The sequence below is a fragment of the Thalia democratica genome, chromosome 2, assembly GCF_965202585.1.
Source record: "Thalia democratica chromosome 2, ktThaDemo2.hap1.1, whole genome shotgun sequence".
Lineage (NCBI taxonomy): Eukaryota > Metazoa > Chordata > Thaliacea > Salpida > Salpidae > Thalia > Thalia democratica.
In genome coordinates, this window is record NC_139166.1 from 85,405,359 (window position 1) to 85,427,588 (window position 22,230).

Below are 22,230 nucleotides of genomic sequence, written 5' to 3' on the forward strand. Positions count from 1 at the left end.
CCTCCCAAGTTAATTTAAAATCAATGTTTTTGCGCTTAAGGCCGCAAACATACTTCGAAAGCTCAGTTTCATTTTCGTATACACCACCTTTAAAGGATTTTTTATGGTTGGTATACCGAAATCTGAATTGAGTGGAGCATAAGCCGATGTAGAACTTCTTTTCAAGATCAGAGTTAACTGTTGCCTTGTAAATAATGTTCTCTGACCGGCAATAGCCCCCCTTCAAATTGTATTTACAGCCACCGGCGCAATTACACTGATTTTTGATTGAATTACTTTTGTTTAAAATCCTTTGATTATGTGACTTAATTAATCTCTCCAAATTCGCCATACATGAATAACTGATTCGCATATTATGTTTGTTAAATAACATATCTTTGATAATGGGTTATTTTTGTTGAAATGTTTTTTTACTAGATTTATAAATTCTCTGCCGATGTTTGTTTTAACTGAAGTACAGAATGGGGGATTATACCAAATTATATTTCGCTTTCTTTTACTTTTATTGGTCGTTTTGTTTTATTGCTCCGTTGTTTCAAAATTAAGTTTATCATTGTAACCGCATTTTTTCATTATTAGTTCGTAATCTTGTTTTGTCTTTAAAAAGTTTTCTTCGTTGCTTGATCTTTTATTTAAACGTTTATTAATTATTTTTGGTATTTGGTTTATAATATTTTTTGGGTGGCTAGAATATTTATTTATATACATAATTTTTGTGTTTTGCTTTTTATAAGGCATATAGGAGAGATCATGCAAGTTGAGCTTCACATCCAGGTAGTCAGTCGTCAACATTGGTGATTCAATAGTGAATCTTAACCCCATAGACTTGAAGAAGGCGTGCGTTTGTTTTTTTAGCCTTTCAACTATAAAGCCAGAAGAATTGGGCAGTACAGCTAGACCATCGTCCCTGTACAACCCAACTCTTTCTAAACCAAAGATATTCTTCAACCCATCTAACAAAAAAAGACCTACTAATTCACATAACTCTGCACCCATGAACGATCCCTGCGCTACATCAAAAAGAGAGCTGGTGTTATTTGCTCTCTTCTTTTGCCACAGGTTTCCTTGTTCATAAAGTACTGATTTACATGCGTTTTTTATTACACTTATGTCTTCAGTAGGTACGCTAGTATAAATACCAGCAAATTTTAGTGATTTTATTACCAATTCTTCGCTGATATAAGGATAAAAATCGACTACATCAAACTTAAAAAAGCTGTACGTTTGTTTTTCCAAACAAGTGAACCAATTTAAGACTTGGTCTGTATCAGTCCACTGCATAAGTTTAGATTTTAAACGCACAGCCTTATTAATGCAGTCAATCTTAACCTTAACTATGCGACCTACATCGGACTTAGAAGTATTAATCAATCTACATTTGGGATGTGTCAAAAAGTTATCTTTATGGTCTTTGACCGTTATGTATGTGTTTTTTAAAGGTAATTTTTTAATCCTATCGTGTATTTTTAAGTTTTAAGTTAAATTTTTACATTAACATCATTTAAAAGATATGGGATAAAAAGGATATATTTAAAGGGATCGTTCATGGGTGCAGAGTTATATGAATTAGTAGGTCTTTTTTTGTTAGATGGGTTGAAGAATATCTTTGGTTTAGAAAGAGTTGGGTTGTACAGGGATGATGGTCTAGCTGTACTGCCCAATTCTTCTGGCTTTGTAGTTGAAAGGCTAAAAAAACAAACGCACGCCTTCTTCAAGTCTATGGGGTTAAGAGTCACTATTGAATCACCAATGTTGACGACTGACTACCTGGATGTGAAGCTCAACTTGCATGATCTCTCCTATATGCCTTATAAAAGCAAAACGCAAAAATTATGCATATAAATAAATATTCTAGCCACCCAAAAAATATTATAAACCAAATACGAAAAATAATTAATAAACGTTTAAATAAAAGATCAAGCAACGAAGAAAACTTTTAAAGACAAAACAAGATTACGAACTAATAACGAAAAAATGCGGTTACAATAAACTTAATTTTGAAACAACGGAGCAATAAAACAAAACGACCAATAAAAGTAAAAGAAAGCGAAATATAATTTGGTATAATCCCCCATTCTGTACTTCAGTTAAAACAAACATCGGCAGAGAATTTATAAATCTAGTAAAAAAACATTTCAACAAAAATAACCCATTATCAAAGATATGTTATTTAACAAACATAATATGCGAATCAGTTATTCATGTATGGCGAATGTGGAGAGATTAATTAAGTCACATAATCAAAGGATTTTAAACAAAAGTAATTCAATCAAAAATCAGTGTAATTGCGCCGGTGGCTGTAAATACAATTTGAAGGGGGGCTATTGCCGGTCAGAGAACATTATTTACAAGGCAACAGTTAACTCTGACCTTGAAAAGAAGTTCTACATCGGCTTATGCTCCACTCAATTCAGATTTCGGTATGCCAACCATAAAAAATCCTTTAAAGGTGGTGTATACGAAAATGAAACTGAGCTTTCGAAGTATGTTTGCGGCCTTAAGCGCAAAAACATTGATTTTAAATTAACTTGGGAGGTGATAAAAAGAGCACAGCCAATAGCAGATGGTAACAACCTTGTTTGTAGGCTGTGCTTAAAAGAATCAACAGCCGTTATGTATGCGTTAAAAAAGGAAGGTTGTTTAAATAAGAGGAGCGAATTTATATCGTCATGTCGACATATAAAAAAGCTTCTCTTAAAACACAACAAATTTTGAAGCATTTTATAGTCAATTAACTGTTGTTTTCGTTAAATTTAGTTGTTTGATTAGTTAGAAGGTAGATCGATTTTTGTACTGAATATTTGTAATGTACAATATTACGTCATACTGTTTTTTGTTTTTTTGCATAACTTTTGTATCTTTGTTTAGTACAGTGCTTTTCATTTTGAATTTAACTGGCTGATGATTAAAGCTTTATGAAAAATTAAAGCTTTATGAAACATATGTTCCAGAATTTTTAAAATCGCCATTTCAATAAATTATATATATATATAATTCAAAACCACACGTACACCAAAGCCGATAGAACATCTGCAGGCTTTTGAAGAAGATCTAATCAGAATGGTGCAAAACGTGGAATTCAGAAAAACAAGAAGCCAATTCCAGACGGAACTATTAAAAATTGTGCGGGATATAGGTAAGTGCAAAAATTTGATTGTACCTTCAGACAAAACTGCAAACTTTTATGAAATTTCAGTGAGTGAATATAGAAAATTATTAATTAATAACATTACTAAAGACTATGTAAAATGTAATATAACAACTTTAAATGAAATAAGCTTAGAAGCTAAAAATTTAACAATAACATTTAAAATACACGACAGAATAAAAAAACTACCATTAAAAAGTGCATATATAACGGTTAAAGACCACAAAGAGAATTTTTTAACACACCCTAAATGTAGATTGATTAACCCATTTAAGTCTGAAGTAGGACGTATATGTAAGGTCAAAATCGACCGCATCAACAAAGCTGTGCGTCTGAAATCCAAACTTATGCAGTGGACCAACACAGACCAAGTCTTAAGTTGGTTTATTGGATTGGAGGAACAGAAGTACAGCTTTTTCAAGTTCGATGTGGTCGATTATTATCCTTCTATTAGTGAAGAGTTGGTGATTAAATCACTGAACTTTGCTAATAATTACATTAGCGTACCTGCCGAGGTCTTAAGTCTGATAAGAAATGCCTGCAAATCGGTACTCTGCGAACAAGGAGCTCTGTGGCGTAGAAAGGAAGTAAATACCACCAACTCACTTTTTGACGTAGCACAGGGATCTTACATGGGCGCAGAACTATGCGAACTTGTTGGACTTTTCTTGTTAGACGGGTTAAAAGATATCTTTGGTTTAAATAGAATTGGGCTATACAGAGACGATGGTCTAGCTGTATTGCCCAACTCTTCTGGCTTTAAAGTTGAGAAGCTAAAAAAACAAACCCATGCCTTCTTCAAATCTATGGGGTTGAGAGTCACTGTGGAATCTCCACTAGTGATAACTGACTTCCTAGATGTGAAGCTCAACTTGAATGATATCTCTTTTATGCCTTACAGGAAACAAAACGCTAAAATTATGTATGTCAACAAACAATCAAGCCACCCTAAAAACATTATAAAACAAATTCCTAACATAATAAATCAACGCCTAAATAAACGATCAAGCAAAGAAGAAAATTTTTTAAAGACTAAAGATGAATATGAAAAAATAATGAAAAAATGCGGATACGACAACAAACTTAAATTCGAAAAACCTGAGCAACAACCTAATAATCAAAAACACAAAAGAAAAAGAAATGTAATCTGGTATAACCCTCCTTTTAGCAATTCTGTAAAAACTAATATTGGAAGAAAATTTATAAATCTAGTCAAGAAACACTTCAATAAACAAAATCCGCTAACTAAAATCTTCAACAAACATAATATGCGAATAAGTTATTCGTGTACGGCAAATTTAGAGAATATCATTAAGGCACACAACCAAAAAATTTTAAATCAAAACTCAGGAATTCAAAGTCAATGCGGCTGCGCTGGTAGCTGTAAATATAATTTGAAAGGGGGTAATTGCCGTTCAGAGAACATCGTCTACAAGGCCACAGTTAACTCTGGCGTTGAGACGAGGTTCTATGTCGGCTTGTGCTCGACTCAGTTTAGATTCAGGTATGCCAATCATAAAAAATCTTTTAAAGGCGGCATATATGAAAATGACACTGAACTTTCGAAGTATGTTTGTGGCTTAAAGCGCAGCGACATTGACTTTGAAATACCCTGGGAAGTTATAAAAAGAGCGCAGCCTATAGCCGACGGCAATAGCCCGATATGTAGGCTGTGTCTCAAAGAAGCATCAGCCGTTGTATATGCACTGACAGACAAAAGATGTTTAAACAAAAGAAGCGAGTTTGTATCGTCTTGTAGACATATAAAAAAGTCGCTTTTAAAGTTTAACAAGTTTTAATTTCATCTTAAAATAACCTAAATTTCAATTTGCATCTTAATTTTATCTTTATCTCTTCCAATTATCTGTCCTAATATGTAGTTACTCACTGAAGTTATATGAATTTTTGCTAGTTTATTGTCTGTTGGTAGATTAGTTTTTGCACAAGCCGTTTAGCACGATTTTTGATAGTTTCAAAATTACGTCATAATCTATTTATGCAAAAAATTTTTTACCTTCATTAGTGATTTTGTTTTGTGCTTTATTTTAAACTTGTTTTGAAGCTGATGAGTGAGTAATCACGAAACTCGAGTTCTTTGAGTTTTGCATCTTTAAATAAACCTTTTTATTAATAAAGCCCTCAAGGTGGGCTCAGTGTGAAAAATTTAATTTATTAAGTTAAATAACTTAATTCTATATATATATATAAGTGACTACATTTAGGGTGTGTTAAAAAATTCATAATGCTAACTTTTATGAAATTTCAGTGAGTGAATATAGAAAATTATTAATTAATAACATTACTAAAGACTATGTAAAATGTAATATAACAACTTTAAATGAAATAAGCTTAGAAGCTAAAAATTTAACAATAACATTTAAAATACACGACAGAATAAAAAAACTACCATTAAAAAGTGCATATATAACGGTTAAAGACCACAAAGAGAATTTTTTAACACACCCTAAATGTAGATTGATTAACCCATTTAAGTCTGAAGTAGGACGTATATGTAAGGTCAAAATCGACCGCATCAACAAAGCTGTGCGTCTGAAATCCAAACTTATGCAGTGGACCAACACAGACCAAGTCTTAAGTTGGTTTATTGGATTGGAGGAACAGAAGTACAGCTTTTTCAAGTTCGATGTGGTCGATTATTATCCTTCTATTAGTGAAGAGTTGGTGATTAAATCACTGAACTTTGCTAATAATTACATTAGCGTACCTGCCGAGGTCTTAAGTCTGATAAGAAATGCCTGCAAATCGGTACTCTGCGAACAAGGAGCTCTGTGGCGTAGAAAGGAAGTAAATACCACCAACTCACTTTTTGACGTAGCACAGGGATCTTACATGGGCGCAGAACTATGCGAACTTGTTGGACTTTTCTTGTTAGACGGGTTAAAAGATATCTTTGGTTTAAATAGAATTGGGCTATACAGAGACGATGGTCTAGCTGTATTGCCCAACTCTTCTGGCTTTAAAGTTGAGAAGCTAAAAAAACAAACCCATGCCTTCTTCAAATCTATGGGGTTGAGAGTCACTGTGGAATCTCCACTAGTGATAACTGACTTCCTAGATGTGAAGCTCAACTTGAATGATATCTCTTTTATGCCTTACAGGAAACAAAACGCTAAAATTATGTATGTCAACAAACAATCAAGCCACCCTAAAAACATTATAAAACAAATTCCTAACATAATAAATCAACGCCTAAATAAACGATCAAGCAAAGAAGAAAATTTTTTAAAGACTAAAGATGAATATGAAAAAATAATGAAAAAATGCGGATACGACAACAAACTTAAATTCGAAAAACCTGAGCAACAACCTAATAATCAAAAACACAAAAGAAAAAGAAATGTAATCTGGTATAACCCTCCTTTTAGCAATTCTGTAAAAACTAATATTGGAAGAAAATTTATAAATCTAGTCAAGAAACACTTCAATAAACAAAATCCGCTAACTAAAATCTTCAACAAACATAATATGCGAATAAGTTATTCGTGTACGGCAAATTTAGAGAATATCATTAAGGCACACAACCAAAAAATTTTAAATCAAAACTCAGGAATTCAAAGTCAATGCGGCTGCGCTGGTAGCTGTAAATATAATTTGAAAGGGGGTAATTGCCGTTCAGAGAACATCGTCTACAAGGCCACAGTTAACTCTGGCGTTGAGACGAGGTTCTATGTCGGCTTGTGCTCGACTCAGTTTAGATTCAGGTATGCCAATCATAAAAAATCTTTTAAAGGCGGCATATATGAAAATGACACTGAACTTTCGAAGTATGTTTGTGGCTTAAAGCGCAGCGACATTGACTTTGAAATACCCTGGGAAGTTATAAAAAGAGCGCAGCCTATAGCCGACGGCAATAGCCCGATATGTAGGCTGTGTCTCAAAGAAGCATCAGCCGTTGTATATGCACTGACAGACAAAAGATGTTTAAACAAAAGAAGCGAGTTTGTATCGTCTTGTAGACATATAAAAAAGTCGCTTTTAAAGTTTAACAAGTTTTAATTTCATCTTAAAATAACCTAAATTTCAATTTGCATCTTAATTTTATCTTTATCTCTTCCAATTATCTGTCCTAATATGTAGTTACTCACTGAAGTTATATGAATTTTTGCTAGTTTATTGTCTGTTGGTAGATTAGTTTTTGCACAAGCCGTTTTGCACGATTTTTGATAGTTTCAAAATTACGTCATAATCTATTTATGCAAAAAATTTTTTACCTTCATTAGTGATTTTGTTTTGTGCTTTATTTTAAACTTGTTTTGAAGCTGATGAGTGAGTAATCACGAAACTCGAGTTCTTTGAGTTTTGCATCTTTAAATAAACCTTTTTATTAATAAAGCCCTCAAGGTGGGCTCAGTGTGAAAAATTTAATTTATTAAGTTAAATAACTTAATTCTATATATATATATAAGTGACTACATTTAGGGTGTGTTAAAAAATTCATAATGCTAACTTTTATGAAATTTCAGTGAGTGAATATAGAAAATTATTAATTAATAACATTACTAAAGACTATGTAAAATGTAATATAACAACTTTAAATGAAATAAGCTTAGAAGCTAAAAATTTAACAATAACATTTAAAATACACGACAGAATAAAAAAACTACCATTAAAAAGTGCATATATAACGGTTAAAGACCACAAAGAGAATTTTTTAACACACCCTAAATGTAGATTGATTAACCCATTTAAGTCTGAAGTAGGACGTATATGTAAGGTCAAAATCGACCGCATCAACAAAGCTGTGCGTCTGAAATCCAAACTTATGCAGTGGACCAACACAGACCAAGTCTTAAGTTGGTTTATTGGATTGGAGGAACAGAAGTACAGCTTTTTCAAGTTCGATGTGGTCGATTATTATCCTTCTATTAGTGAAGAGTTGGTGATTAAATCACTGAACTTTGCTAATAATTACATTAGCGTACCTGCCGAGGACTTAAGTCTGATAAGAAATGCCTGCAAATCGGTACTCTGCGAACAAGGAGCTCTGTGGCGTAGAAAGGAAGTAAATACCACCAACTCACTTTTTGACGTAGCACAGGGATCTTACATGGGCGCAGAACTATGCGAACTTGTTGGACTTTTCTTGTTAGACGGGTTAAAAGATATCTTTGGTTTAAATAGAGTTGGGTTATACAGAGACAATGGTCTAGCTGTATTGCCCAACTCTTCTGGCTTTAAAGTTGAGAAGCTAAAAAAACAAACTCATGCCTTCTTCAGATCTATAGGGTTGAGAGTCACTGTGGAATCTCCACTAGTGATAATTGACTTCCTAGATGTGAAGCTTAACTTGAATGATATCTCTTTTATGCCTTACAAGAAAAAAAACGCTAAAATTATGTATGTCAACAAACAATCAAGCCACCCTAAAAACATTATAAAACAAATTCCTAACATAATAAATCAACGCCTAAATAAACGATCAAGCAAAGAAGAAAATTTTCTAAAGACTAAAGATGAATATGAAAAAATAATGAAAAAATGCGGATACGATAACAAACTTAAATTTGAAAAACCTGAGCAACAACCTAATAATCAAAAACACAAAAGAAAAAGAAATGTAATCTGGTACAACCCTCCTTTTAGCAATTCTGTAAAAACTAATATTGGAAGGAAATTTATAAATCTAGTCAAAAAACACTTCAATAAACAAAATCCGCTAACAAAAATTTTCAACGAACATAATATGCGAATAAGTTATTCGTGTACGGCAAATTTAGAGAATATCATTAAGGCACACAACCAAAAAAAATTTAAATCAAAACTCAGGAATTCAAAGTCAATGTGGCTGCGCTGGTAGCTGTAAATATAATTTGAAAAGGGGTAATTGCCGTTCAGAGAACATCGTATAAAAGGCTTCAATAAACTTCAATACACAGTTAACTCTGGCGTTGAGACGAGGTTCTATGTCGGCTTGTGCTCGACACAGTTTAGATTCAGGTATGCCAATCATAAAAAATCTTTTAAAGGCGGCATATATGATAATGACACTGAACTTTCGAAGTATGTTTGTGGCTTAAAGCGCAGCGACATTGACTTTGAAATACCCTGGGAAGTTATAAAAAGAGCACAGCCTATAGCCGACGGCAATAGCCCAATATGTAGGCTGTGTCTCAAAGAAGCATCAGCCGTTTTATATGCACTGAAAGACAAGAGATGTTTAAACAAAAGAAGCGAGTTTGTATCGTCTTGTAGACATATAAAAAAGTCGCTTTTAAAGTTTAACAAGCTTTAATTTCATCTTAAAATAACCTAAATTTCAATTTGCATCTTAATTTTATCTTTATCTCTTTCAATTATCTGTCCTAATGTATAGTTACTCACTGAAGTTTTATGAATTTTTGCCAGTTTATTGTCGATTGGTAAATCAATTTTTGCACAAGCCATTTTGCATGATTTTTGATAGTTTCAAAATTACGTCATAATCTATTTATGCAAAAAACTTTTAACTTTCATTCGTGATTTTGTTTTGTGCTTTATTTTAAACTTGTTTTGAAGCTGATGAGTGCATAGGCACGAAACTTGAGTCCTTTGAGTTTTACATCTTTAAATAAACCTATATATATATATATACATTTGCATATATATGTTTTAAGTTTCTTGTTAAAATCATTCTATTTAAATGTATTATAGTTTACTTTCTAATTAACTTAAATATTGTTTTTTTATACACACAAATAACTAAAAAAAAGGAAAGAAACACAGTGTAAATTATTTATCTTAAAAAATTACAATATTTATAGTTTTATTCGCTCTATTGTTACTAATGTTGTATGTAACTTTAAATGAGCTATTTATACGAATTCCGAAACAAATAAGTACAAACTGATTTTCTTCTTATTGTCAATTTTACCAAGAATAATCATGGTTAGTATATGTAACTTCCAAATATCAACATTTTACATTTCTACTTAGTTAGTAGCTTTTACAAAAAAGAATGATATAAGTGATTTTAAATTCATATATATATTTAAAACACTGATAACTGTAAAATTTTAAGTTCAATAACGACTAACTTGGCTAAGTTTAGTAGCAATCGAATCAATCCTAAGTTTTTTCGCAGAAAGTTTGTCAATTTCTACGAGTTTTCTTTTTTTGATTGGCGAAACCGAAGTAGAATCTTCTAATGGTTCTTCGTCAACTATCTAATAAATTATGAAGTCATTAAATTGAAAGCTTCAATTTTTTTTATGCAGAAACAACGCTGACAAAATATAATAGTAATTACAGATGCTGTACTAGACATGTATTAAATATTTTCATTTAGTACATTTATTAAATGTTTTTGATAACAGGATCTAGTGTAGATAAACAAATAAAAACTATGATGTCGTTTTACAACTAAAAATAGACTTTTAAGATTATTTTTTATTTTAATAATCAACTTTTTCAACTATTATACTATAAATTTTACAGCAACATTTAAACAGTTTTAAAATAAATAGGTTTGCAAAATACATTTAACTAACTATTGTAACTTTACGAAGATTTTCAGAAGCATTTTGTATCATAGGAAAGCTTTCATCATTGTTCTGAAAAATTATATTTTGCTTTAAAACTTTTTCAATAAATAAATATTCGCTTATTTTTTTATAGTAACAACTTACTTGCATATAATTTTTTTTCTGTAAAAACCAAAGGATTATTCAGGAAAATTTGAATCACATTAGGACTTAAGTTGAAACAAACTTATTCAAATAAAGTTGCATGTAATTAACTTAAACAAAACAGTAAAAAATATTGATAAAAGAAAAAATATAATACAAAACATATCTTGTATTCAATAAATTTTTTTTTAATTTTTTTCTATATACTTGTTGAACAGGTTTATACAGATCACCACAGTATAATTTACATAAACCAGTTAATGTGTCACTTTTTATAACTAGTTTAACATTTTTATAGTTAAAAAAGGAAAATTACTGTACTTTTACATATTTGTGATTTTTACATCATAATTACGAGTTGTGTGCTTTACCATTTTAAAAACTAAGAGTAACTTTTGAGGTATAAGCGATAAGATTTTAATAAATTCTAAACGGATTTAGCAAACTAAAAAGGAGATAAAAGACAACTTCAGTAAAAATCATTCAATGTAAAACATTGAAATATATCTCCTCTTACAGGCTTTAGGTCATCGTTCTAAATATTTCATAAGCTATGCTATTATAACTCAGTGATCAACATTCTAAACTACTTTAAACCACTTAGTCAATATTTAACTTCATCAGATCAACTTTAAAAATAAAATCATTCACAAACTTACTATTGTAACTTCAGGAATATTCTCAAAGCCATTTTCCAACGTAGGTAAACTTTCAACGATGTTCAACTCGTTGTTCTAGCAAAATAAAAAGTATAAATAGCATAAAATAAGTGCGTAATACATCAAAGACTTCGCACAAACTAAAATCAAAGATTTCTTCTTAGCTTTATAACATTAAAGAATGAATCAACAAGTACTAATGATTTTCACTGAGGTTGTCTCACCTGTTTTTTTGAAGTTTTGCCCATATCGTGAATCACTTCTCCTTCGCGAAATAAAGTTATTCTGTAAAATTTATCCTTCAAACACCTCAACGTGAGATCATAAGTCGCTTGACAGCCTAAAACAAAAACAGTTTGGATAAATAAAACCATGGTAAACATATAAAACGGTTACATTAAAATTTTAAATTAAAAAATTAGGGAACGTATCCAAAAAGTATATATGAAAGAATAAAAAAGCTGATATGTATCTAATTAATAAGGCTATGGTAGTGAAAAAACTTACAGAACATATTTATCAAAAAAAAACTAATTACAATACTTTAAAACTTGTTTTTGCCATATCTTAAAATATTAATTTTTCCAAAAAGATAAAAATTGTTTGTAAATAATGAATAAGATTACAACCATTTTTTTTATTTTTGAAATATTATTTCAAAAATTATTTTTTGAGATATGACTTCCTTAACATTTTTTTCAAAGAATTCGAATCGTCCGAGTTTGAATAATCGTGCAATATATAAAACATACAATAAAAACATATTGAACATTCATTTTAAACCTGGAAACTTGCACTTTGTGTGCGCTCTGAACAGGGGACTGTTTCTTTTCTTTGAATTTTTCTTCTTAACATGGGCATACTTCAAAATTAAATCGCATCCGAAAACTTTGGACTTGATAAATGCTCTCAGTTGCTTCGAGTATTTGTTCTTGACCTTGTGATTCGTCACGTCAAACCATTTTTCCACTTCCTCTTTTGACACCTCGTAGATTGTCGTGTCCTCTGTACAACTCTGATAATAAAACATTTTGAAAACGATTGAGACAATACAGTATCAAAGGTTGAGTGCAAGTTGAAAAAGAAATAAACAAAATAACAAGTAAACATCCAAGCTCGGTTAAACTGATTTATTTCAATTTGGGCAGATCACGCCCTGCAACGCTTTGTTACGTCACAAGCTCTTCTTGAATTTTTGTTACATCACAAACGCTCGTTCCAGCTTTTACAAAACTAAATAAAAAATTTAACAAACTAACCACTTCATCAATCAGCTCCTCATTTCCTTCCTCACATGCTTCGTCGTCAATCTGATTGTTTATTAATTAAATTTCTTTGTTGTCTTGGTGTTAATTACTAGTACAGGGTTGCCACAGATCAAGCTGAGAAAAATTTCCTGACTTTTCCTGAGGTTTTAATAAAACTTTCCTGACTTTTCTAAATCAAACTCTTTATTTAAACTTATTCTAAAATATATAATCTAACACTTGAAACTATATAAAGCTTTTAATCTAATTTTAATATAGGTTAAAACAACATTTTTTTTTTGCTAAATTCAATCATCTAACTTCCGTTACATCACTTGAGCCATCTTTGTATAATTGATGTATTTGCAACAAACAGCTCTACTAGCAAAATACGTGTGTTATTTATTTATAAACACAGCTTGTCTGAAAAAGACACACTTTTGACATTTCCCAACATAAATATATCTTAATAAACGAAACGACATATAAGGAACTTTTACAATTAAAACCTTAAAATAATGAACTTTTACAATTAAAACCTTAAAATAATAACGAACTTTTACAATTAAAACCTTAAAAGAATAAAGAACTTAATCAAACTCTGTTTTTTTTAATTATATGTACAAAAATTATTTTCTCCTTTTCTTTATTAGCACTTCAACCTCTTCATCTAATGAAGATATGGTTTCCATCATCTGGTCTGCATCCCGCTTCATTTTCTTGGCAGTCAACACTATTTGCCTCATTTTATTTAAATCGTTCTCACCTGCTGCCCCTACACTTGTCAAATAGAATTTTTTCTCTAAATCTAACCAAAATGTGTTGGACTCATTTTTTTTTTCTTTTTACACTCATTTATTTTTACCTCCAATGTTGCTTTCTCAATTATTTACTTAAACAAAAAACACTTTTATTCTAAGTCAGACAAATTTTTGTGTATATCACAGTTTCACTATGTAAGTGTCCTTGCTACAGATCATCAATACTAAAAGCTTACAAAAACTGCTTGATCAAGTAGGTTAGTTGTTCAATACGCTAATAGAAAAATTTTGCAGCTTTTAAAGGATATTTTATTAATTTATACGATATGAAGGAAAGAAAACTAAATAACTTTGTAAATTTCTAGGAAAATTTTCCAATTTTAGTCTGACTTAAAAGGATTTTAAATTGATTTTTTACTATTTGAAGGTTTTGTAAAATGAAAAATGTTGTAAATTAAAACTGACAATATCTGACTTTTTTTTTTCAAATTTCCTGACTTTTGCTGACTTTTTTCAAAAACCCCCATTTTTTTCTGACTTTTGTCATTTTTTCAGTTTTTCCTAACTTTTCCTGACCTTGTGGCAACCCTACTAGTAAGTATAAAATGAGATAAAACTTTTCTTTGTAGTTTTATTTAACATTTTCTTTACTTTTTTTTTGCTCCTAGCCCAATGAATTTTTAAGAGGTTATTAAATAACTATAACGTAACATATACACTATATATAAACAAAACCAATGATTTAGATTAATGAGTTTATCGTATGATGAAATACACTTTTACTTTAGTATTTGTAGATGTTAAAATCAGAATTTTTACATTAGAAGTTATTATATAGAAAATATTTATGTTCTATTGATAAAACAAAAATTAATAATTGTTTTTAATGGCAAGAATTAATGTCAAAATTCTACAGGCTATTACAACACGAATATAATTTTAACACTAGTTTAATTTACCTTTTTTTTTGATGTAAATAAAAATTAGAAGAAAAACGGAAAATATAAAACAAATTTTAAATATATACTACTTAAAGTCACACAGCTTTTGTTCTAAGAGATTTTTTTTACAAAAATCCAACTTAAGGCCTTAGGGGAGTTAAACACTTTTTTACAAAAATTAACTTTGGCTTTTTTATGAAAGCTTTAAGTACAAACTACAAAGTAGTTTTTATAGAATTCAAAAATATCATTTAATTTTTGAGACATCTTATTTTTTGTAAAAAGATTCTGATACAAACGTATGGAGTGCAATTTTTTTGGGGTCAATTTTCTCGGAAAACTTTAAAATTCACTTAAAATTTATCTCCTCCTTCATTTTTCAAGCAATCTTCTTCAAATTTTCAGGAAATGTTCCGTATGTTAAAGAAAAAAAAAGTTAATTATGAATTTTGATTATTTAAAAAAATAAAAATTTTATCAAAAAAATAAAAAAAAAGTCTTTTTTTTTCAAAAAACTATATTTTCTTAAGTAACGTTTTTTTGTTTTTTTTTTTTGAAGTATAAAGATTAAAATGCAAAAGTTTGACAAAGATTTCTTGAAAAATGTAGGAGGAGTATATTTTAAATAAAATGTCTTTTTTCGCTGTTTTAGTTTTACCTTCCCATAGGGAACCTGTTATGCGGCCCGACTTTGACCGGTTATAACTCAAAAAGTAATTTTTTAAAACAATAAAAAGCGTCTTGAAATTGAGGTAAAACTCTATATAATAAGATCAACTTGTAAAAAACATGGCTTACCCCCCCCCTCCCCCTATGGCCTTAATTAACTTCACTTCAACACAATTAGGGCTACTACAACAGAGTGTCTTTAGTGGCCTTTAATTTCCTGACAATCTAAGCATCATATAACTGTTTATTATGTATATAAAATATTTAAACTAGTTTTTACCTCTTGACTTGTCAAGTTGTTTTCTATGTTTTCAGTTGTTGAAGGATCGTGCTCATTTTCGTCTACTGTCTGAAAAAGATAGAAAAAAATTTAAGGAAAACTCAGCAAACTTTAAGTAGTTTATGTATATGCAATTAAACTTTAAATTATTTTTTTTCACCTTTCTTATGTCTTTTAAAGAACGTGTTTTTTAAATATTTAAATTAATAAGTTATTTTTTTAAATTTCATACAACCCTAACACGTTCTTTTTTAAGTACAATTTACATAAACTAAAATTAACGTTCACTGCATGATTTTATACTTTTTTCAATTTAAACCAATCAACCTCACTGAAGTCGTCTCACCTGTTTTTTCAAGCACCTGCCCACCGGGTGATCAACTTCCCAAACAAACTCATCCATGCGAAACAGAGTCACCTCGTAAACTTCTGCACTTGACTGCGTCAATTTGATGGAATATTTTGCTGGACAGCCTGGAACAAATACATGTTGGTAAATAAAAAACCGTGATACACAAATAAGCCTTGAGTTACAGTCCAGTTTTAACGTTGTTTACACTTTTAAATACCTGTTTATTAGATACAAATTTTACTTCTTAATTAATACATCAAAATTATCAATTTATTTTACTTCTCTATAACTATTTTTCAGCAGAACTGAAAAAGTCATGTTATGCAAAAAAAACTCTATCTCGGGTTTATTTTTAGGACTAAGAATTATTTTTAATGGTTTTTCAACCAACTCATTTGGTACATATTTAAATGATTTGTACAACTTTACACACTCGCCACAAACCTGAATGCTTGCACTTGGCAGTCGCTCTGAACAACGGGCTGTACCTCTTATTGAAGTTGATCTTCCTCCAATGGACATAGCCAAACGTAATGTCACATTCCAAGTGCTTGGACAAGAGGACCCGTTTCATCTTCATGCGGTACCCGAACTTGGGCTGGTTTTTAAAAAGCATGTTTATTTACGAAACACTTTTTTTCACATTTTCGTTTACTTTTGTTTTATTTGGATAAAAGATTTTTTTTAAATAAGTTTTAGTCTTTTTAAACAGTAAACATGCAAAAGAGACGCTCAACGCAAACAAACCAAACACATTAAGCATGTCAACGGACAACTAGCAATAAAAAACAAATCTCAACTTGTACGGTAACAGTAGTAATCGAAATAAAAAAATATTAATTAACAAATTTATACAAACCAATCAAAATACTAATTGACCTGGTTCTTTGTGACGTCATACCACCTTTGCACGTCTTTCGCGGAAACCTCGTAGGTTATCTCATCTTCTGTTTCCGTTGAACACTGTGGCTCGGGCGTCTGTGAGAAAAGAACTCATGTTTACTTTAAAAACACAACTCCTTTAATGATAACATTGGATTAATTAATACGTTTTAAAATGATATAGAAACTTTCTAATCACTTTTCTCTTCATTTTTATTTTCTTTCTTTCAGATAGTTTGTTTTCACCATTTATCTACTTTTTAACCTAGTTTAAAAGTATCTTTAAAGGATAACAATGGATTAAACGAAAAAATTTCAAATGATTTAGAAGTCTTTTCATGATTTTGCTAATCATTACAATTTTCAGATATTTTGTGATTGTTATTTATCTATTTTTTCAAATATTTTTTATTGGTCATCTCTTTAAGGCAAGGCAAAAAGTAAACTGTAATATTTTTTTCAAAACTTCATTTAAAAGGTCGTTTACAATGTAGTTGTTTATTAGATGAAAAAATAAAGTGAAAAAAAAATTAGGTGCTGTCTAACTTTCTCAAAAATTTATTGTTAACATTAGCTAGAAATTCCAATTAAAATATTCAGGGTTTGCTCTTGTTTTATTTATAAGTCAGCATGAGTTTGATGATAAATTTGAACTAAACGTAGCAAGACCCAATTGAAGACCCGAATTCTTATCAAGCTTAAACACTTAAAAATAGGACGCAATGTCAGCATAACATGCATGATTTAAAATGTTTGAACTATAAAATCATAAAAGCTAGCAAGAAATATAGGAGAAAAAAAGACTATCGTTACAAATTAATTTCAATAAAAAAAAAAGTTTTTAAACAACATAATAACTTTAAAGTAATGTGAGTTATTAAACTTGGGTTAAATAGCTTCACACATTGGGCCAGCAACTAGAAATGGGAAACTTTTTTATTATGCATTTCTTATTTGGAATTAGTAATAAGTTTTTACAGCTTAAAATCAATTTACAAACTCAAGGTATAAAGCAGGCTTTTCTAAAATTGGCGTTGTAATAGGTTTTGGCTATGAGAGAACAAAAACTTGGCAAAGGGGAAAAAACCTAAACAGGTAATTATAAGTTAAGCAGCGATAACAAATAAAATTGCCAACTTTTTTTCTGTCAAGTGGGTAACTATGAACATGAATTTGGTGTAAAAAGAATTTTTTTCACAAATCAAACTTCCATAGCACTTAAGTCAGAAAACAAGCCCTGGAGGAAAAAACAATCTAAAAATTATTTAAACAAAGTTATATTATAAAGGTTTTTTAAAGTTTAGAATTTTTTTTCTATTAAGCTTAATCATTAGTTTTTTTAATCAAAACAATCTAAAAGATTATTTTTGATTTTTTTCACCTAAAGTAGTAACCAATTACAATTTATTCTTTCAAAATTCTAATCAGTAAACAAAGTTTAGCTCATCAGTACTTACATTAAATCATATTCAATTAGAAACCTGTTAACTATTCTAAGATTGCAATTTAACAGCAAATATACCATATACACTACATGTATGTGCATATGTACACTATATGCAATTTAAAAGCGATATTTATGAATCATGGTTACCACTTGCTTTTTTTTTTAATTTTCAGGTTTTCCAAATTTCTTCCAGGATTTTAATCTTTAGGTCTATTTTTAGTTGAAAGTTAAGTTTAAGGTAAAAACTGTGTTACATAGTATAAAATCATTGAAAACATACTGTAAAGCTACTTTAAATATGTTTTTTAATAAAAAAAACCTCTAGGACCGACATTAGCAAATATCCTAATGGGATATATTGAGTATAAAGTGATACCCAAATTCATAACTAAGCACTCAAACACCAAATATATGAGGTACGTTGATGACTGTTTTATAATAACATCCAGTGAAGAAGAAAACAATTTTTTATTCCTAGAACTAAACAAAGCACATCAATCCATTAAGTTTACCAAAGAATCTGAAACAAGTAACCAATTGGCTTTTCTCGATGTTCTGATTGTTAAGAAAGATAGAAAATTCACAACTAAAGTGTACAGAAAGCCTACCTTCAACAACAACTATTTAAACTTCCAATCATTTTGTAGTAAACGTAGAAAAATTGGTTTGATTAAGACTCTATACAGTAGAGCACAAAAAATCTGCTCACCAGAATACTTATCCGATGAAGTTAACAATATAAAGTCAATTCTTCAACTCAATGGTTATCCCAAAATGCTGGTAAACCGAGTAATTAAGTCACAATCTACCAATTCAAATATAGCCAAACCTTATGGACCGGATAAATGCCCAATTTTGTTAAAACTTCCATATATTGGTGTCGAATCGAAACTAATTGAGAAGAAAATAGTGGATATAACAAGTAAAACATATCATGCGGTAAATCCTAGGGTTCTGTTCATGTCAAAACCAATACTTCAACGTTCGGGAAAAGACCTAATGACACCTAAAGAAAAGAGTCTTGTAGTTTACAAGTTTAAATGCTGCTGTGACAGCAGCTACATTGGTCAAACTTCTCGACACCTCACAACTAGAATAAAGGAACATGTTCCCAAGTGTATCACTTCATATATTAAAGATGAAAAAGACGAAAAGAGTATTGCAGTCAAAAATGCAATAAAAAAATCTGCAATAGCAGAACACCTTGTGAATAATCCAAGTTGTGGAAAAAAAGTTTGCATTATCTAATTTCAGTGTAATGCGACAATGTTCAAATACATTGGAATTAATCAGACTTGAAGCCATTTTAATACACTCAAACAAACCAAATTTATGCAAAAAGAAAGAATTTGATTACACCCTAGCCTTATTTAGTTAAGACCACTTTGTGTTGATTTTTAAAGCTTTGTTGATTACATTTTCGTTGATTACATTTATGTTTACTTAATTGATCAGTTAATTAGTTTGTAAAAAATCTTATTTTGTATATATACGTGTTGTGTTTTATTTTATTGTTTCAATTGTAGTTTCCCTGAAGAGAACTTGACGAAATATATTGGAATGAAAAAATTTGAGTGTTCTTTTATTGATTAAAAAAAAAAAATTTTGATGATGACAAAAATATTTCATTTATATGGTAGATTTTTCGAGTAAAATTAAAATTTTACTACTGAACATGTGAAAACTGTTAAAATTTCAGGTTTTTCCAAAGTATTTTTCAAAATTTCTTAAATTCCAGGTTTTTTTTGCGTAAGTTGTCAAATTCCAGGTTTCCATGTAAAGTGGCAACCCTGATATATACACTATATGCAATTTAACAGCAATTATACCATATACTTTATATGTAAACAAAAATTATGATTTTTTTGTAATTTTTTTTTTTACTTATTGATACTGCACATTTTTGGTTACCTAGTTTTAGATGTTTAAAATATATTTTTTTTTTAAGTATTAAAAAGCACCTACTTTTATAATATACTAAACATAATGTGCACCTTTTGAACTAAAAAACTTTATGTTTTGCTTGTGTTAAAAATTTACAAGCTAATTAACAAAAACAATATTAAAATATAATTTTTACTTGTCTTTCTTTTAATTTTTAACAGAGTTTTTGTTTTTTTTATAAAAAAAGGTTAGAGCTTAACTAAAAAAAATCTATTAAAGTCTGGTAGTTTTTTCCAAAAGGATTTTACTTATCTAGTTTGAATTTTTTTTTTGATGAAGATACTTTTCTATAAAGTTTAAAATAAATAAAACACTGTTTTTGGTTAAACATAACTTGGGTTGCCAGAAAATCATAAGTAGCATCTGAGGCAACTTGGTTGGTTATTAAATATTTAAATATTAAAACTATTTTGCACCTCTTCACTTGTTAAGTTGTCTTCTATGTTTTCAGTTGTTAAGTTGTCTTCTATATTAAAAGCACTTGTTAAGTTGTCTTGTATGTTTTCAGTTGTTAAGTTTTCTTCTATGTTTTCACTTCTTAGGTTGTCTTTCATGTTTTCAGTTGATGAAGGATCGTGTTCATTTTCGTCTTCAATTAAATTCGCTTCAGCTTCTTCAACTGGTGGTTCTTCCACTGGCTAAAAAAGAAAAAAAAAAATTTGTTTTATTTTTTTTTAAAGCACACATATGTTTTTTTATATAAGGTAAAAAACAAGTGGTTAGCATATATATATAAATCCTAAGCGAAGAAACGGATATTTTAACATCAAGTAAAAAGGTTGCAAAGTTATCACAATGTAAAATAAAACTTTGTACACCTTGGATCAAGTATCGCTTAACAACCATCATTTGACACAAAAACAAAAAGCTAAAAAATAAATTCTGAGCCAGAAGACCTTGGCTCAAAACTTTTTAAAACTAAGTTATTAAGATGAAAATACTACAACTACAACTACAAAATAAAAATTGTAAAAACAGCTTTATTTTAAACAACAGTTTTAACAGTTATATAATACTAAACAAGTCTTTCATATTAAATAAAATAATGATCACAATTTTTAAATATGTCTTTTTACAAATGTTTGTACTAACAGAAAGAACAATATCTTGAAAACTTAAAGTTGTTTTTATTGTTTTGAAAATGAAGGAATAGAGAGTACTATAGTGTATTGTTTAAGTTTAAGAAAATTGACCGTGACTTTTTTTATTTTATATGGTTGTATCAGATTGTTTTTTTTTTAACTGGTTTTATCTACATATTGATTTTTTATTTTCTATAAATATTATTTTGCAGTGTATACTCTAAACTTAATGCTAAACCAATGATGTTTTTTATCAAATGTCGGACCTCCCTATGGACTAAAATAGTTGTAAACCAAATAAAAACAAAAAATTCAAAAATAAAATCTGTTCTGGAATAAATTTATTAACAAAAACAAAGTAAGTCTGCAGATCATTTTCACTGATGTTGTACTTTAAAAAAAAACTCCTCAAAGTATAAATACATTTAGTTTTCATCTTGTTGCAGAGCACAAATTTTGCAAATTTTTCTGAAGCAGCATGCAACAGTTTTTACAAATTTCAAAAAAAATTCTTTTGCAACTTTGTCAACAGAGCTAAGGGAATTACAAAGCTAATGATCTTTTCTTGGCATAGCTCTAACTAAACTGACTAGATCAATAGAACTCGGTAATTTTACTTATTTATTTAATTTCAGTTTGTTTACTTTAAATAATAATTCAGAAGCACTGTAAAACATTTCAAAGGATAGAAAATTAAAGAAAATTAAACATGAGGGTAGTATATTCTGCTACACCAAACCAAGACCTCAAGCCTTCCTCACTCAATATTTTTCTTTTCTGAAAAAAGTTCCGAACTTTTAAAATATCTTTCTTCATCTTATCTCTACCTTTGCTATGACCATACACAGAATTGACAAAAACCTTAGAGGCGATCCATGGTGAAGATTTCTAGATTGAGAAAAAGGATATTTTTTGAGTGACTCTTAAAGTATTTTTATAGCTTCTCAGTGTAAAATTGATTTTTGATATTGTAGGCATTTTTTAAAGTCTGCTGATTTGTAAAACCAATAGAATTTTGTTTTTAGTATATTTCTAAACAACATAGTAGTGAGATTTAAAAAGTAAATCAGTGTATTGTAACTCCTTATGGTATAGTGACTTTTTATAATAGCAACTGACTTACTATCTAAAACTAATATTAAATCTTTTTTAAACTAGCAACATAAACAACAGGGTGGCCAATTGTTTTTGAC

At 29.6% G+C, this 22,230-nt stretch overlaps 1 protein-coding gene across 1 annotated transcript in view; it reads right to left on the bottom strand.

Moving 5' to 3' along the window:
• LOC145829572 (uncharacterized) overlaps positions 1-22,230 on the bottom strand; it is a 36,370-nt gene that overhangs the window by 9,178 nt on the left and 4,962 nt on the right. The window contains exons 2-12 of the mRNA XM_082937412.1: positions 20,372-20,593; positions 16,562-16,660; positions 16,127-16,280; positions 15,677-15,804; positions 15,331-15,399; positions 12,692-12,742; positions 12,216-12,447; positions 11,657-11,772; positions 11,433-11,507; positions 10,636-10,698; positions 10,183-10,311 (exon numbers count right to left, since the gene is read on the bottom strand). Coding sequence (XP_082793538.1) covers positions 10,183-10,311; positions 10,636-10,698; positions 11,433-11,507; positions 11,657-11,772; positions 12,216-12,447; positions 12,692-12,742; positions 15,331-15,399; positions 15,677-15,804; positions 16,127-16,280; positions 16,562-16,660; positions 20,372-20,593 — 1,338 coding nt within the window. The remainder of the gene's footprint in view (positions 1-10,182; positions 10,312-10,635; positions 10,699-11,432; positions 11,508-11,656; positions 11,773-12,215; positions 12,448-12,691; positions 12,743-15,330; positions 15,400-15,676; positions 15,805-16,126; positions 16,281-16,561; positions 16,661-20,371; positions 20,594-22,230) is intronic.